Source organism: Aotus nancymaae, unplaced genomic scaffold, assembly GCF_030222135.1.
Source record: "Aotus nancymaae isolate 86718 unplaced genomic scaffold, 86718_ANA_hifiasm-v0.15.2.pri h1tg000053l, whole genome shotgun sequence".
Lineage (NCBI taxonomy): Eukaryota > Metazoa > Chordata > Mammalia > Primates > Aotidae > Aotus > Aotus nancymaae.
Genome location: NW_026988467.1, coordinates 18,351,363 through 18,366,785, shown reverse-complemented (window position 1 = coordinate 18,366,785; position 15,423 = coordinate 18,351,363). Strand labels below are relative to the sequence as shown.

Sequence of the window (15,423 nt, the reverse complement as noted above, 5' to 3'; positions counted from 1 at the left end):
ATTAAGTAGGTGCTCAAGAAAAGCCTTCTGTCTGCAAGGTAACCCTCTCCTCTTCCTGTCCGGCTTTACGCCGGACCCAAGAACCCCGTCCTTGATGCCCTGAGGCGGGGTACCCAGAGACTGGGAAGATAGAAGGTGGGTTGCGGGCGGGCTGGGGAGAACCGAGTGGGCCCTCTCCCCCCGCCCCCCGGGGAGCCCGAGGCACCCAAAACTTCCAGCACTCGGGCCAGAGTGCGCAGGCGCAGTGTCCCGGGGCCGCGGGCCGGGCCGCCTCGGGGGGCGTGGCCTCAGCGCCCCCGCCCCGCCCCGCGCCGCCCGTACCTGGCGCCCCGCCCACTCCGGGTCGTGCCGCCGGGCGAGCCCAGCGCTGGTAGCACCGCCGCCGGGAGCCGAGAGCGCGGAGCTCGGCGCTGCGGGGCCCGGGCCGGGGCACGCGCGGGCCGGAGCCGGCCGGGCCAACTGAAGTACTGCCCGGGCGGGGGCCGGGCCGGGCTCGAGATGGCGCAGCCGCGGCCCCCGGCGACCCCCTGCGGTCCGCGGAGGGGCTCGCTGCCCGCGGGGGCCGGCTGGCAGGTGAGGACCCAGGTGGGGCGGCATGGCGGAGGGACCCCGGGGCTGGGTCAGCCCGACTGCTGGGAAGCCCGGCCGGCTCTGCCCCAGTCAGGGCGAGCGCGCGAGGCTCGGTCATGGTGGGCGTGTGAGCTTCTGGGCTGACCCTGGCCGCGGGGCGCACCCCTGACCTGAGGTCCTGGACCCTGGGGCTCTTGCTTCGGCCTCCCGGGTGGCTCTGGGCTGCAGCGGCAGGGTGTGTGTGGGCGCGTGCTATGGTCTGGACCACTTTACCCTGCCCCTGTCCCGTTTGCGGGGCCTCTGAGTGCTCCAGGGCCACTTTGTGGTGGTGCTGGCATGTGGGGCACCCGTATCTGGGCCCCATCTCTCAGAGCCCTCGCCATGTGTCAGGGCGTCTGCTGCTCCCTGCAAGGCTGTAGCTGTGGGTGTTGCTTGTTGCTGTGTGTACACTCTGGTGACAGGACCATGTGTCAGTGTTTATGTGACTGATTCCCAGTGCAACAAGGCGTATTAGAGTGTTCCTGGCTATGACTGGTCACCTTGAGTGGGGTGTCTTAATGCATCAGCGTGACTCTTGGGGACTGTGCCGAGCTGAGGTTGTGTGACTGACCTGGGCACAGAAGCCAGAGTTGCTGTCATACAGCGTGTTGTGTTGACAGGCATGTTTGTCTGCCTGGACTTCAGGTGTGTGTGGCTGTGGTTTCTGCTGTAACTGCCTGTGGAATTGTTTCTTCCAAATGCAGAGTGTTGGGTGTGGCCATAGGTGACCATGGATCATCTGGGTGTCCCATGGCCTCCTGCGGTGGGTTTTACAAGGTGGATCTTGCCTCTTTGGGCAGGCCTCAGAGTGTACATATTTATCCGTGCTTGTATCTGGTGACCTTTTCCAGGGCTCTGTGTGTGTGCAGGTGAGGCTGAGTGAGCTTCAGACTATGCCCCTCATCCTGGGGGATTATCTTCCCCGGCAGTTGCTGGAAACCTTTCGAGTCTCATTTATTGTTGTGGTTATGTGACCCTGTCAGGGCAGGGAGGGCTTGGAGCCATGAGTGAGGCCGTGTCTGGGTCTCCCTGGACACACCCGCCTGCCTCTGTGGATGCGTGTTGTCAGGCCTCTCGCTCTCTCTCTCACATGTGAGAGTGGTTTGTGGTGTTACTGTAGCTTTGTGTGCAGTTACTGGTGTGTAGACCCACACAGGTGTGGGTTTGCATTTGTGTCTCTCTCTCATGGTATTTGGACCTGCATGTGTGTGAGTGGGTGTGCTCCTGTGTAATGTAACTCAGAACACCAACGTGTATCTTTGTGTGTTAGTGTATAGCTCGAAGAATCACTGTGCACAGTCCCCATCGTATGTGTTTGTGTGTGTGATTTTCTTGGTACATGAAACATATGCATGGTGCAGTGGAACTTTAAATATTGGTATAGCCTTCTGTGTGTGTGAGCAGGAGGGGAGGGAGAGAGACGGAGAAAGAGAGAGACAGAGAGACGTGCGTGTTTCCTGGTGCACAACTCCATAGCACATGTGTCAGCAGGAGTGGCCTGAGTTGAGCCTTGGAGGGGCAGTGGGGGAGGGTCACCATCCTGGAGGCTCTGGGGGCTTCCCAGGCCCAGCCTCCAGCTGGGCCAGCCGGCAGGGATGCCGCCTTCCAGGAAGGCTCATAGGGAGTTGGCACTGGAGAGGCCAGAGCTGCCAAGCGCAGCTGGCAGATGCCAGATTAACTCTGCGTGTGCCCTGGTTCGCCTCCGGAGAGGCTGGCTTGAGCGTGTGAGGGTTCGGGTGGCTCATACACAGGTGCTGGGGCAATCAACATCCCAGTGTCCTCTCTCCTGAAGCGACCCCAGCCCACTCTGCTTGGAGATGGGTGGGCTGTCTGAGCAGTGGGCTGTGGCCTGGTTGACTGAGCCTTGACCGCTTCCGGGAGAAGTGGGGAGAAGCACAGACCCCTCCTGAGGATCCAGGACAGGCTCATCTCTGCGGCTGGGACTTGGGATGATCTGTCTCTCCCCAAGGGTAACAGCCCTTCAGGAGACAGGACTGAGTAGGTGGGTTGCCCTGGCCTTGGGCCCTGGGCTCTGGGCTCACCTCACTTGACAGTTGGCCAGACTACGTGGGTCTCTCACACAGAGCCCCCTCCCACGATGCTCCTGCCACTCCCGCTTGCTGCTTAGACAGGTGCCTCGGTCGCTGGTCAGAGTTGGTGGGACCCGGAGGACTCGGGCCGGGGGAGGCTTCTCCGGGGCTTGGTGGAATCAGCTGACCTCCTCTCCCCTGTCTCTGTTCCAGAACACAGATTTATTTGAGATGATTGAAAAGATGCAGGTGAGGATGGGTCTGTGGCCTGTTCTGGGAAGCCACAGAGCTGGCTGGGCTGGGGGCTTTTGCTGCATCTCCAGCCCTTCACTTCTCTGAGGACAAGCCATGCCAGCAGAAGGTGGTGGCCCCTAGTTGTCCAGGGTCCTCTGTCTGGAGGTCAGGGTAGAGGGTGGGGGCTAGTAGATCCAACCTCTCTGTGACCCCAGGGTCCATCTAGGCTCCCAGCTCCCATCCCCATGTAGAACTGCAACAGGGCTGCGGTCAGTTCATCAACCCACCCCATAGACACACACTGCCCCTCACCCAGTGAGAGACTTCACAGGCTTTGTGGTGGGGGGCCCAGGTGGAATGGAACTGGAGGAGGGGACAGACGCCAGGGGCCTGTCAGCCAGAGACTATGCTGCAGGAGGGGGAGGTATTACCCCCACATCCTCCACCCCGCAGGCCCATCTGCTTTTCACATAGGTATGCCCTGGGAGCGGGGCAGGAGGTACTGGAGGTGGGATGGCTTGAACACCCTCTAAACTCCGAAGCCTCCTATTTCTCTTTCTGTCTCGCCTCTGCCTCTCCCTCCCCTCTTCTCCCTCACATATCTGTGTAGATAACAGCGCCCCCCCAAATCACACACAGGCGTGTGCACCTCCCCTGCCCCCACTCCCAGCGGCACATGCATTCCTGCACAGAGTCCTCAGCCGTCCTCGAGGCTGCCAGCCACCAGCTCTGGTCACTACTGGGGCAGCCAGCCCTTCAGAGAGGCCCAGGGCCCCCAGCCAGCTAGCACCCTGCCCTGAGAGTACCCCCACCTCCGAGGGCCACCTCCTAGGGCTTTCCCCTTGCATGCCTTGGGGAGGGGAGCCAGCACCTGGCGGTGGGCCTGGGAGGGTATAACGGTGCTGCCTTCTCTTACAGGGAAGTAGGATGGATGAACAACGCTGCTCCTTCCCGCCGCCCCTCAAAGTAGGTGGGCCTGGCAGTCTGCCTCCCTCTCTAGTGGGTGGAGGGGGTCCGGGAAGTGCTGCCACCACTGCCCATCAAGCAGGGAATCCATCCCCTTTCAGGAAGTAGTCTTACAGTGTGCCAGGTGTGGGGGCAGGGGCACAGCCACAAGCAGGGCAGACCCAGCCCTTGCACTCTAGGAGTTCTGTGATGGGGAGAACCCCTCCCTTGCTAGAGGGCTGGGGCCTCTATTCTAGCTCCTCCTCTCCATCTTCACCGCTGCAGACCCCCCTGCCTCTCCAGGCATCCCCACCCCAAAGTCAAAGCCCTCCTCTCTCAAAGACAGCTGCTGCCAAATGTTTTCCCTGAAACCAGTGATGACCAGCAGTTGCAGGAGGACTCCAGCCCAGGCCCTAGGAGGCTTATGAGCTCCTGCTCTGTGAAGCTCCTGTCTGGATGGGGAGGGAGTGATGGGGAGGCAGGTCCAGGTGCCCCCAAGCCACTGGTGAGGAGACTGACTGGAGGTGGGGGACCCAGGGAGATGAAGGGGAAGCCCTTGTTTTTGACCCAGTTTTCTTAGCATGTGGTTCTTGGTGACTTGGGACTCCAGAGACCCTAGAAGACCAGGCCTGGTGGAGTGGGCCCAGGGCTGCAGGGTAGGGTTAGAGGAGGGTGAATGGGCAGTAAGCCTGATACTCTCTTCGGGGCAGAGGTCCTTACACCAGCAGCGTCAGTGCCACCTGGGAGCCTGTGAGAAATGGCCATTCTCAGACCCCACCCAGACTGCTGCATCCAAAGCTCTGGGGTTGGGGTGGAGCAACCCGTGTTTAACAAGCCCTCCAGGCAGTCCAGCGGTTCCTTCTGGGGAGGCAGCGAGCCCTCCTTTCCCCAGGCAAAGAGAGCCCCAGGAGATGCCAGCGCTCAGCACGCTAAGCCTGCCTCAGCCCCTGCCCTTCTGTAAGAGGTGATGAGTCCAGGGGCCTACCCACACTCCCAGCCCTGAGGCTGGCCAAGCAGAGGCGAGCTCTGGGGAGGCTGGAGGACGGATCGATGCAAAGACCCTTGGCCTGCTTGTGTTTTGCAGACAGAAGAGGACTACATTCCCTACCCGAGCGTGCATGAGGTACTCGGCTAGATCCCCGAGCCCATCCTTACCTGAGCCCAGGAGGCACTCACACAGGGCTTCTGGACACCAGGTCCACCTCCTCAGGAGACTGACCCACAGACCTTGCTCTCAGCTGGAGACCTGGTTTCCAGGTCCAAGGTTTCAGAGCCCATTTGAACCCTTGGGCCTTCTGAGCCAAATGTTCCAGCTTCCTGGGCCAAGGTCATGCTCTGGCTCTACCTGCCCCCACATCCCACCTTGGAGACTTGGGTCTTGGCACTGTCTGGGTTTGGCTAAGGGAAAGGACTGGAGCAGAGCCCTGAAGCCTACATAGGCTCTGGTGCATCCCCTCCCACCCCTTAGCCACGACAGAAGTGGCTCCAGATCTGAGTTGGGAGGGTGTCCTGGGGCCCCCAGTGGGATAGAGTCTGGGGTGGCTCTCAGCTGAGTCCCTCTTCAGGTCTTGGGGCGAGAAGGGCCCTTCCCCCTCATCCTGCTGCCCCAGTTTGGGGGCTACTGGATTGAAGGCACCAACCACGAAATCACCAGCATCCCCGAGACGGAGCCGCTGCAGTCGCCCACGACCAAGGTGAAGCTCGAGTGCAACCCCACAGCCCGCATCTACCGGAAGCACTTTCTTGGCAAGGTGGGTGGCCGGCTGGTGCAGCGGGACTGGCTGGGTGGGTCACAGTTCAGCCCCATTCAAGGCTGGGCCTGGGAGGGAGCAGAACCCACGGGCTAGGACTGGGTGACAGCCCCAGAGCCCTGAGTGAACGTGCTCCCACCATGCACACTCCCACTCCCCCAGGGAGCACGCATGGTGGATTCACTTTTCACCCAAGAAACTGATTGCAAAGGCAGCAGTATGGCATAGTGGTTCACAGCAGAGACTCTACCAGGTCTTGAATCCTGGCTCTGCCACCCGCTACCCAGGACATTGGGCAAATCGCTTAACTTCTCTGTGCCTCAGTTTCCTAATCTATGAAAATGGTGGTTGGTGGTAATGATACCCACCTTGTGAGGTTACTGGGAGGTTTCAGTGAGCTGATATCTGTAAGGTCTGTACAGTGGCATCTGGGACAAAGTAAGCGCTCAGTCAAGGGTAGCAAATAATGAGCACCAGCTGTGTGCCTGGCACCTGTTCTAGGCACCAGGTATACAGCAGCCAGCACAATAGACCCAGGGCTTCCTTTCAGGCAGCTTGGAGTTAGGGGAACTGTAGCATCCTGGATTGATGCACCCCTGCCCCACCAGCAGCACAGAGCAGGGACCCTGACCAGCAACAACTTGTCAGAGTGTTGTGGGAGCCCAAGGGGAGGTCCCATGCCGGGAACGTGTGTCAGGTCGTATGCCGGGTGCCGTCTCAGCACACAGCCGGAACGGGGAAGTGTGTCATGGGCTCTGGAGCCTAGTGGCATGTGTGGGAATCTAGGCTCTTCCATTAGCTGATAGTGTGACCTTGGGCAAGTTATTTAACTTCCTCATCCGTGAAAACGGGGATAATAAAAGTACACGCAAAGCTTCTAGAGCCACGCCTGGCACATGGTAAATACTCAGTTAACATTAGCTGTTTTAACATCTTCATAATGACTTGGTGATATCCGGATTATTCTGTTTTTACAGAAGAGGAAACTGAAGCTCAGATAGGTAATGATTTAGTCAAGGTCACGCAATTACTGAGCCTGGAATTGAACCAGCTTTGGCTGACCTTCCATTAAGATGCACGGGAGAGGTCATGCTCCTAGCCACTCTGTGTGTGTGTGTGTGTGTGTGTGTGTGTGTGTGTGTGTGCGCGTGTGTGTGTGTGTGTGATGGGAAGAGGGGATGACTCCTTGGGAATTGGGAAGCTGTGTGACCTCAGTCTGGGCCTGGGCATTGGCCTGACTCTGGGAGACACTGGTGCTAACCAGTGGAGTTAGGGGAGGATCCATTGTGACTGGGACTAAACCAGAGAGCCCAGGTTCCGAGCCTTTGCCTAGGAACAAACCCAGAACCCAGCATGGAATTCCACTTCCCAGCTGAGCCCTAGAGGTAGAGAGACCTGCATCCTAGGCACCTGCTGGCCAGAGGCTCCCAGCTGGGTCTGGCAGGTGGTGGGATCTGGGGGTACCATGTATGCCAAACACATGGTTGTCACTCAGGAAAGCTGGTTGAAATAGTAACAAGTGACAGATGAAGGTAGTGGACCTTGAGTGCAGTAGAATCTGAAGAGATGCAGGCTGGAGGGTCAGAAGAGACAGCTGGGCACCCTGGCTTATACCTATCATTCTAGCCCTTTGGGAGGCCAAGGCAGGTGGATCACTTGAGGTCAGGAGTTCAAGACCAGCTTGGGCAACATGGCAAAATCCCATCTCTACTAAAAATACAAAAATTAGCCAGATGTGGTGGTGGGCGCCTGTAATCCCAGCTATTTGGGAGGCTGAGCGAGGAGAATCTCTTGAACCTAGGAGGCAGAGGTTGCAGTGAGCTGAGATGGCGCCACTGCACTCCAGCCTGGGCGACAGAGCGAGACTCCATCTCAAAAAAAAAGAGGAGGTCTCATGTCCAGGATCAGATTAGCAGTACTGAGGGGAGCAGCCCCAGGGCTGGCAGAGAGGCAGGGCCACTTCCTGACTCTAGGTGGTAAGGGAGAAGCAGCCAGGTGCTCAGGCCCTGGGCCCTATCCTGGCAGAGGGGGAGATTAGGGTGACTTTGGGCATTGACTTCTGGGGACCCTGAGCCCGCTGTCCCACTATGTCCCTGGAGCTCCTCTGGGCTTTGGGGTGTCCAGGGAAACCCCACTCCCTGGACTTCCCTGCCAAGTGACTCCTTATCAAGTGCCTGCCACTCCCTCTCTGCTGGATGATGTTAAGCATTTGGGGGTCTCTGCCACTCTGCCCAGGCAGGGCTGGGGGGACTCTGTGCCAGGTCCATTGAGAATGCCCCTGAGCTGTGGATTCGTGGGGCACATCCACTGGCCCCTGCCTCTATCTGCTCCTGGCCTCTGAATGCAGGTGTTCATGTTTGAACAGGATTTACATCTAGGATGATTCCTGGGGCAGGTGTGGCCAGCCAGCTCCACTCCCAAGGCTTGGGCGAGGGCTGGGGCTGGGGTTGGCAGGGGGAGCCCAGGGCCAGGCTGGGTGATGTCTCCCTGAACTCCCAGCCCTCGGCTTTGGAACTTCCACACCCGAGGTGCCAGCCCCGGGCTTCTCTCTGGGGGTGCCTTCCCTGCCGCAGCCACCTCTGATACCCTCCAGAGTGTGTCTTTCCAACGCTGTGCCCTCTTCTCCAGGTGAGACAGGAGGGTGGAAACCTGCCTGGCCAGCCGCCCTGTGTGTTATGAGATGTTTCGCTTCCTGTTTCTCACGGGCCCTGGCTTCAGGGACCACAGAGTCACAGGTTGGGCAATCAGCTTTTGCTCATTGAGCACCTGCTGGGTGCCCAGCCCTGAGAAGGGCCAGGGCTGAAGGCAGGCATGCAGGTCCGAATGTGGTCCTGACTCAGTGATCACCCAGAGACCCGGTGTTACCACCCACCTTCACTGAACACCAAGGCTGAGCCCGGCATTTCATCCCTTTCCGTCCTGGCCACCACCAAAGAACTGGGTTCCCTCACATTTGGCAGACTAGGAAAGCGAGGCACAGAGAGGCCAAGTGACCTCCTCAGGCTGCCCAGCTGGTCAGTGGCAGAGTGGGGCTTTGAGTGCAGGTCTGTCTGATGTGGGGTCTGCTCTCAGCCGTGACACCTGCTATGGGCAAAGGACCCCCATCTGGGAGTGGGCTGGCTTTCTGGCCTGGTTTCTGGAAGCCCCATGCTCAGCCTCACCCACTCCCCCGGCCCCCACCTCCCACCGCAGGAGCATTTCAATTACTACTCACTGGACACTGCCCTCGGCCACCTTGTCTTCTCACTCAAGTACGATGTCATCGGGGACCAAGAGCACCTGCGGCTGCTGCTCAGGTGAGGGTGGTGGGGGGAGTCTTGAGATGGCAGGAAGGGCTGAGACCTTAGAATCTGAGAGCCTGTCTCATTTGACCCACTCTCTTCATCAAGGCCCAGAGAGGGTCAGGGATTTGCCTGAGGTTACACAGCAAGTTAGTGCCCGAGCCAGCCTGGCACCCATCGTCACCTCTGGTCCTCGCTATGGTCCACCCCCTTGTGGCCTTACTTTGCCAGGCGTGGGGTTCCAATTTTCCTGTCCTGCTGCCCAGGCCTTCACCATGTGACTTTTTCTTCCCAGGACCAAGTGCCGGACATACCACGATGTCATCCCCATCTCCTGCCTCACTGAATTCCCTAATGTTGTCCAGATGGCAAAGGTGAGGCCCCCGCTGCCCTGAGCTTCCCGGTCGGCCCCTGCTTGGCACTTGCCAGGCTTCAGCTCTGCCTCGGCATGCCTCTCCAGCTGCAGGTCCCAGCCCTGGGCTGCCGCCCTATCCTGAGGCCCCGTCTCTCGAGTGTTCCCGCCGTGTCTCGGGTTGCCACGTGTTCTCCTGTGCGTGCATCCCCGGCCTGTGTGCTTTTGGTTTTCTCTGTGGCACCCTCAGATCTCAGGGGACCTCCATTCCCTGAGCAGCAGTGACCTCGGAGTCCTGCTTTAGGCTTGACCAGCCCCAGCGTGGCTTCTCCCCAGACCTTGGCCAGGGAGGTCCAGGCACGCCATCCTCTCCTCCCTGGCCCCACGCCTCACGCCCCTCCCTTATCTCCTCCTGCAGCTGGTGTGTGAAGATGTCAATGTAGATCGATTCTATCCTGTGCTCTACCCCAAGGTATGGCTGGATCTGGGCACAGCTCACTGAGGGTGGGTGAGTGACTAGAGGACTGAGCGTTTATTAAGCACCTTCTGTGTGCCAGGTACTCTCCCCAGGTTCTGTCATTTAATCTTCACAATAACCCTGTGAAGTTCACAATATGCAGAAGAGGAGCCACAGAAAGAGTCTGTGCCTTACCCAAGGGTGCACAGCAGATCAGGAGGGCCTGCGTTTAAGCCTAGGTTTATCTGCCTTCGAGACCGGCCTATGATGTTTGGGAACCCTCCTGAGAGCAGTCTGTGCTGCAGTCCTCCCCTGGGACCAGTGTCTTTTCAACTGGCCTTTTCTTTGTATCCCAGAGGAGACCTGCAGAGAGAGAATAGCCCCGGCACCTCCTGCTTGGGGGCTGGGAGCTGGATTCTAGGCACTGGGACAGTGTGGGGATCGGGCAGGAGCTTCTGCCTTGGATGAGCCAGGGGCGCCTCCTGGAAGAGGACAGGCCAGTAAACCCTTGTGCCCCTGCCTGAATTCTGGAGCAGTGTGAGGTCTCTAGAGTATGAGGTGTGGTCCAGGAAAGGTATCCTGAGGGGCTTCAGAAATCAGGGCCCACCTCCTGCTTATGGGAGAGGAAACTGAGGCCTAAGGTGAGAAGGAGAACTTGCTTAATGCCCCCAGCAAATTGGCGGGATGTGGCCTGTTCTGGAAAGATGATGTGAGTTTACAGAGGAGCCAAGGACTGTGTTGGGAGTTAGAGTGCACTGAGGGCGGGCTTGGCCATGGCAGGACTGGGGCTCACGGCAAAACTCAGGAGCCATCAGCTTAAGCTTTGGAATCCAGCAGACCTGGGGTCAAATCCCAAGCCTACACGCGCTTGCAAGCTGTTGACCCTAGGTGAGTCACTTAAGCTCTCCGAACCCAAGGTTCAGAGGGGACAGCTGGAATGTCTTCCTCCCAGCCTTGTTCTGAGAATTACATGATGTAATGTGTGTAGAGCACCCGGTTCAGTGCTTGGCACGGGGGAAGACCGTGCAGAACGGCAGCTTGCACACAGTCTCTTCACTTGGCATCCTCTCCCACAGGCTTCCCGGCTCATCGTCACCTTTGACGAGCATGTCATCAGCAATAACTTCAAGTTTGGCGTCATTTATCAGAAGCTTGGGCAGGTGTGCCAACCTCCTGCCTCCCCTCCCCACCCAGCCCCGTATCTCAGACCTTTTCCAGGGGAGTACATCGTCCAAGGGACTCAGGAGCCCAGGGGCTGCCAGAGGTCCTCCCTCCTGCCCTCTCTGGGTCTGAGTAGGGACGGGGGCAGGGGCTTCTCAGGAACTCCACCTCCATGACCTTGGCCCCTCATCCCCAGACCTCTGAGGAAGAACTCTTCAGCACCAATGAGGAAAGCCCCGCCTTCGTGGAGTTCCTTGAATTTCTTGGCCAGAAGGTCAAACTGCAGGACTTTAAGGGGTGAGTATTAGGGTGGACTGAGTAGATTGTAATCTGACCTGTGCTCCTGGGCAGGGAGGGAGCCCCTGTCCTGGCCCCGTGGAGGCCTGGCTGGGGCTGGAGACTGAGCCGTGGCCTGGGGGGCCCGGGGGCAGGTTCCGAGGAGGCCTGGACGTGACCCACGGGCAGACGGGGACCGAATCTGTGTACTGCAACTTCCGCAACAAGGAGATCATGTTTCACGTGTCCACCAAGCTGCCCTACACAGAAGGGGACGCCCAGCAGGTAGCCTGGGCACCCCCACCTGCTTCCCACCTTCCACCTGTCCTCCCTCTCTACCTGTCCATTCAGCCTCCATCACACCAGGCCCAGCACTGGGCTCTGGGACACAGAGATGGAAATGATTCAGTCCCCTGACTTGTGGGCTCTAGTTGGGTCAGGGGAGACAGGCTGCTTCAGTGCTGGGAAAGCCTTGGTTTCTAAGTCAGAATGGCACCTACCTCCTAGGTGAGCATAAATGCGTGGGTACATAGGGACACTAGAACAGCGCCTGGTACATTGCAAGAGCTCCACAGATCTGAGCTGGTGTTTTATGGGGAGTGAAGAGCCTCATTGGGTCATGTGGGGACACTTAGTCTTGGGAGAGGTGGGAATCAGGAAAAGCTTTTAAGAGAAAGTGACTTTTAGGCTGTGAAGGAGCTGGAAGAAGGAAGGGAGATGTTCCAGGTGGAGAGAACAGCTTCTGCAAAGGTCTGGAGTCGGGGAAGAGCAGGGCATGTGCTGGGGACCGAACTCAGAAGTTTGTCCCCCTGTCCTGAGCCTCCTACAGGGCTATCTGCCTGACCTCAGGTCCCAGCCCAGGGAATAAAAGGGCAATGTGAGAAAAATGGAAATAGTTATTCCTTATTTGTAGTGTCTTTTAACTTTCTTTTACTAAGGGCCTGTGTTCATTTTAGCAACATGAATATATACCACGTAGTGCTTGTTTTTTCAATCGGGGGCCATGTTTGGGGCATGCAGATAGGAGAAGGGCTGATAGGTAAGGTCTGGGGGCCAAGAGACCTGGGCTCGAGTTATTTATCAGAAGCTCATTATAGCTCCTGGCAAGTCACTTCTCTCTTGGCCTTGGTTTCATTATCTGTCACAGCATTCCAAGAAAACTGAAATCATTTTCCCTGTAATTTCAATAGATGTACAGGGACAAGTGGTTTTCGATTACATGGATGAATTGTGTTGTGGTGAGGTCTGGGATATTAGTGTACCCTCGTCACCTGAATAGTGTACATTGTTCCAAACAGGCCATTTTTCAACGAAAGTAATTTTGACAAGTTTTTTGCTACATTATTTTGGGGAAAGCGAATCCTTAGAAGTGCCCTCTGTCTACCCCAAACCCTCCGAAACCCCCGTGGGCACCCCCTCCCCAGCTGGCCCCTCTCTGGCCAGACTGTGAAAGGCCATGGCCTTGTGCTCAGTTGCAGCGGAAGCGGCACATCGGGAATGACATCGTGGCTGTGGTCTTCCAGGATGAGAACACGCCTTTCGTGCCCGACATGATTGCATCCAACTTCCTGCATGCCTATGTGGTGGTGCAGGCCGAGGGTGGGGGCCCTGATGGCCCCCTCTATAAGGTGGGTCCTCCTGGAGCCTCCCAGGGGCATCAGCAAGGGCCCCGGCTGCAGCTCTGCCCTCCCTGGGATGCCCTTCTGAGCCTCACTTTTTCCAGCTGTAACGGAGGGGTGGGGGAAGGGACTGTGGAAGGCTCCGATGGTGCCCTGTTCACACCATGCCCTCTCTCTTACCCAAAGCTCACCCCCTCAGAGAGGTCAGTTTCCCTTCTCCACCTCCTGGCCTGGTATCACTGTCCTCTACCTCCCGTAGCCTCCTCTGCCTTCACCATCCCCAATGATTCCTGAGTCCCCCACCCCTCCCTACCACTAAAATTCAAGGCAAAACTTAGAGGGGCAGAAATCCTTGGAAGAAAGATTCATCCAGCACCCAGTCACTGAGCCTCCCCAGCCAAGGGGCAGGCCAGGGAGGCAAAGTAGGGGCTTCTGGCTGGAGTGGGGCAGAGCGGACCCCAGACTCCACAGAACAGACACCTGCCCTCCCTTCCAGGTCTCTGTCACTGCAAGAGATGATGTGCCCTTCTTCGGGCCCCCACTCCCGGACCCCGCTGTGTTCAGGAAGGTGAGGGGCAGCCCCCCAGTCATGGACAGAGTGAGACAAAATGGGTGGGGGCCTTATGAGGTCCCAAAGCTGCACTGTGTGCCAGGGCAGCTGGGCTCCCCTAACTGTGCAACGGGGGCCTGGCTTTTTCGTTCGTCTTGAAAACACTTTTTTTTTCTTTCACAAGGTCAGAGAATAAACTACACCATTGTTTTACACTTTCCATAGTAGACTGGCCTTTCCTAATTTCTGTTCTCTTTCTGACAGTTCCAGTCTTCTTTCTTGAAAAATGTTTGGGGAGGGGTACGCTTCAAGCCTGGGCTTCAGCTCTGTACATAGCGTGTTTTGCTACCCTAGACTGAGCCCGTAGGGGACCCCAATCCAGACCCTAACATCTGTGGAGTTTTTCTCTGAGTGGGTGGGCAGCCATGAAGGGCACTGGGGTGCCTTGAAGGTACTTGGGGAGCTGAGCCCAGGGAGATGCACTTTTGGGAGTGAAGAGGGTGACCCCAGGTCCTAGCAGAGCATGGTTCAGGAGCTGCAGCCTCTGCCTCATTGGGGTTCAGTCTCTTGTTTCTGTGTTCCTCTGATCCTTCCTTTCTCATCTCCTCCACACTGGGGGTTTCCAGGGGCCCGAGTTCCAGGAATTTTTGCTGACAAAGCTGATCAATGCTGAATATGCCTGCTACAAGGCAGAGAAGTTTGCCAAACTGGAGGTGAAGATGGGCCGTGAGGGCTGGGTCACCCTCTCTCACCTTCCAACCTAGAATTTCAGCCCTGTCTGTGGGAAGGGAAAAGCCATGTTCAGACCTTGGCCTTAGAGGGGACACCTGGGGCAGGATGGATTGATGGATGAGTAGGAGGTCAGGGGAGAGAAAGCAGGAGGGATAGTGGGGAGTGCCCAGGAGGTGCTGGGAGGTGGGCAGGCTGACAGGGACACCTTGGGTCTGGGTTGGGGGTGGACCTGGGGGGTGGGGACATGCAGCCATATCCCAAAGGGGCTATGAGGGGCCCTTCATATGAGGGTCCCTGGGGGCTGCTTGAGCTTCGGAGTAAGTGGCCTGGGGGAAGGCGGTGCAGGGGCCCTCCCCACTCCCCATTCAGAGAAGGTGGCCCATGCCTCAGAAGGTGGCCAGGATTTGAACTGTGGGCTGAGGGGCTGATCCCTGGGGTCCCTCCTGACGGTCCGGGCCTGACCCACAGGAGCGGACGCGGGCCGCCCTCCTGGAGACGCTCTATGAGGAACTGCACATCCACAGCCAGTCCATGATGGGCTTGGGCGGCGACGAGGACAAGATGGAGAATGGCAGCGGCGGCGGCGGCTTCTTTGAGTCTTTCAAGGTGAAGGGCCCAAGGTCTAACTGGCCTCGGAGCAGGGACGCGGCTAGGGCGGGATCCCAGGCTGAGGCTGATAGACTGATGGACACGGCGTGGGGGTGGAGTCTGGCAGAGGGGGTGCGGTTGAGGGGGTGGAGTCCCGGATTGGGGGATTGACACAGCTTGGGGAGTGTGGCTAGAGGTGGTTCGCATTGGAGGCGGAGTCTGAGAGGGGGCGTGGTCGGGGTGAAGTCCCGGACTGGGGCTGATTGACATGGCCTGGAGTTGTGGCCAGAGACCGCTCGCATTGGGGGTGGAGCCTGGGAGGGGACGTGGCTGGGGGTGGAGTCAGGGGCCGGAGCTAATGGACACGACGTGGGGATGTGGCTACAGGAGGCTCTAGTCTGGGATGAGGGCAGGGCTCGAGGTGGACTTGGGCTTTAGGATGGGCTTACACAAGGGACATAGTCTGCCTTGTGTGGAGTTTGAGGGAGCAGCGTGTAAGGTGGGGCCCTGGCTTGGGGAGGAGTAACTGTTGGAGGTGGGGCCTAGGTGGGGAATTCCCCTGGGAATTCTGCTAAAGGTTGGGGCCTTCTGGGAGACAGTGAGGGCTGCTGGTACAAAGGCTGCCATGCCAGGTCAGCAAGCAGAGAAGAGAGGAAGAGGCTGTGTCTTGACTGCAGGAAAGAAATAGAGGTCTCAGAAGGGGTATGTGAGCCATGATCATTGCAGAGGGACTTGGTCTGTGTGACCTACCCTGCCTGCCCCTGGTTTAGCTTAGCATTAAGAGCACGGACACTTCAAATCCCATCTCTGCTACTTGCCAGCTTGGGCATTCTGTGAG

General features: G+C 58.2%; 1 protein-coding gene across 28 annotated transcripts in view; it reads left to right on the top strand.

The window, feature by feature from the left end:
- RAP1GAP (RAP1 GTPase activating protein) overlaps positions 1–15,423 on the top strand; it is a 72,459-nt gene that overhangs the window by 46,025 nt on the left and 11,011 nt on the right. For all 28 annotated transcript variants that reach the window (XR_010337752.1, XR_010337751.1, XR_010337749.1 and 25 more), the window contains 14 exons: positions 2,853–2,888; positions 3,792–3,839; positions 4,903–4,941; positions 5,384–5,569; positions 8,762–8,865; positions 9,146–9,224; positions 9,621–9,674; positions 10,736–10,819; positions 11,017–11,117; positions 11,252–11,381; positions 12,569–12,724; positions 13,212–13,283; positions 13,892–13,978; positions 14,466–14,603. Coding sequence is in view for 21 of the 28 variants with exons in the window: in XM_064363427.1 (XP_064219497.1) it covers positions 2,871–2,888; positions 3,792–3,839; positions 4,903–4,941; positions 5,384–5,569; positions 8,762–8,865; positions 9,146–9,224; positions 9,621–9,674; positions 10,736–10,819; positions 11,017–11,117; positions 11,252–11,381; positions 12,569–12,724; positions 13,212–13,283; positions 13,892–13,978; positions 14,466–14,603 (1,296 nt within the window). In the remaining 7 variants the exon portion in view is untranslated. The remainder of the gene's footprint in view (positions 1–2,852; positions 2,889–3,791; positions 3,840–4,902; positions 4,942–5,383; positions 5,570–8,761; positions 8,866–9,145; positions 9,225–9,620; positions 9,675–10,735; positions 10,820–11,016; positions 11,118–11,251; positions 11,382–12,568; positions 12,725–13,211; positions 13,284–13,891; positions 13,979–14,465; positions 14,604–15,423) is intronic.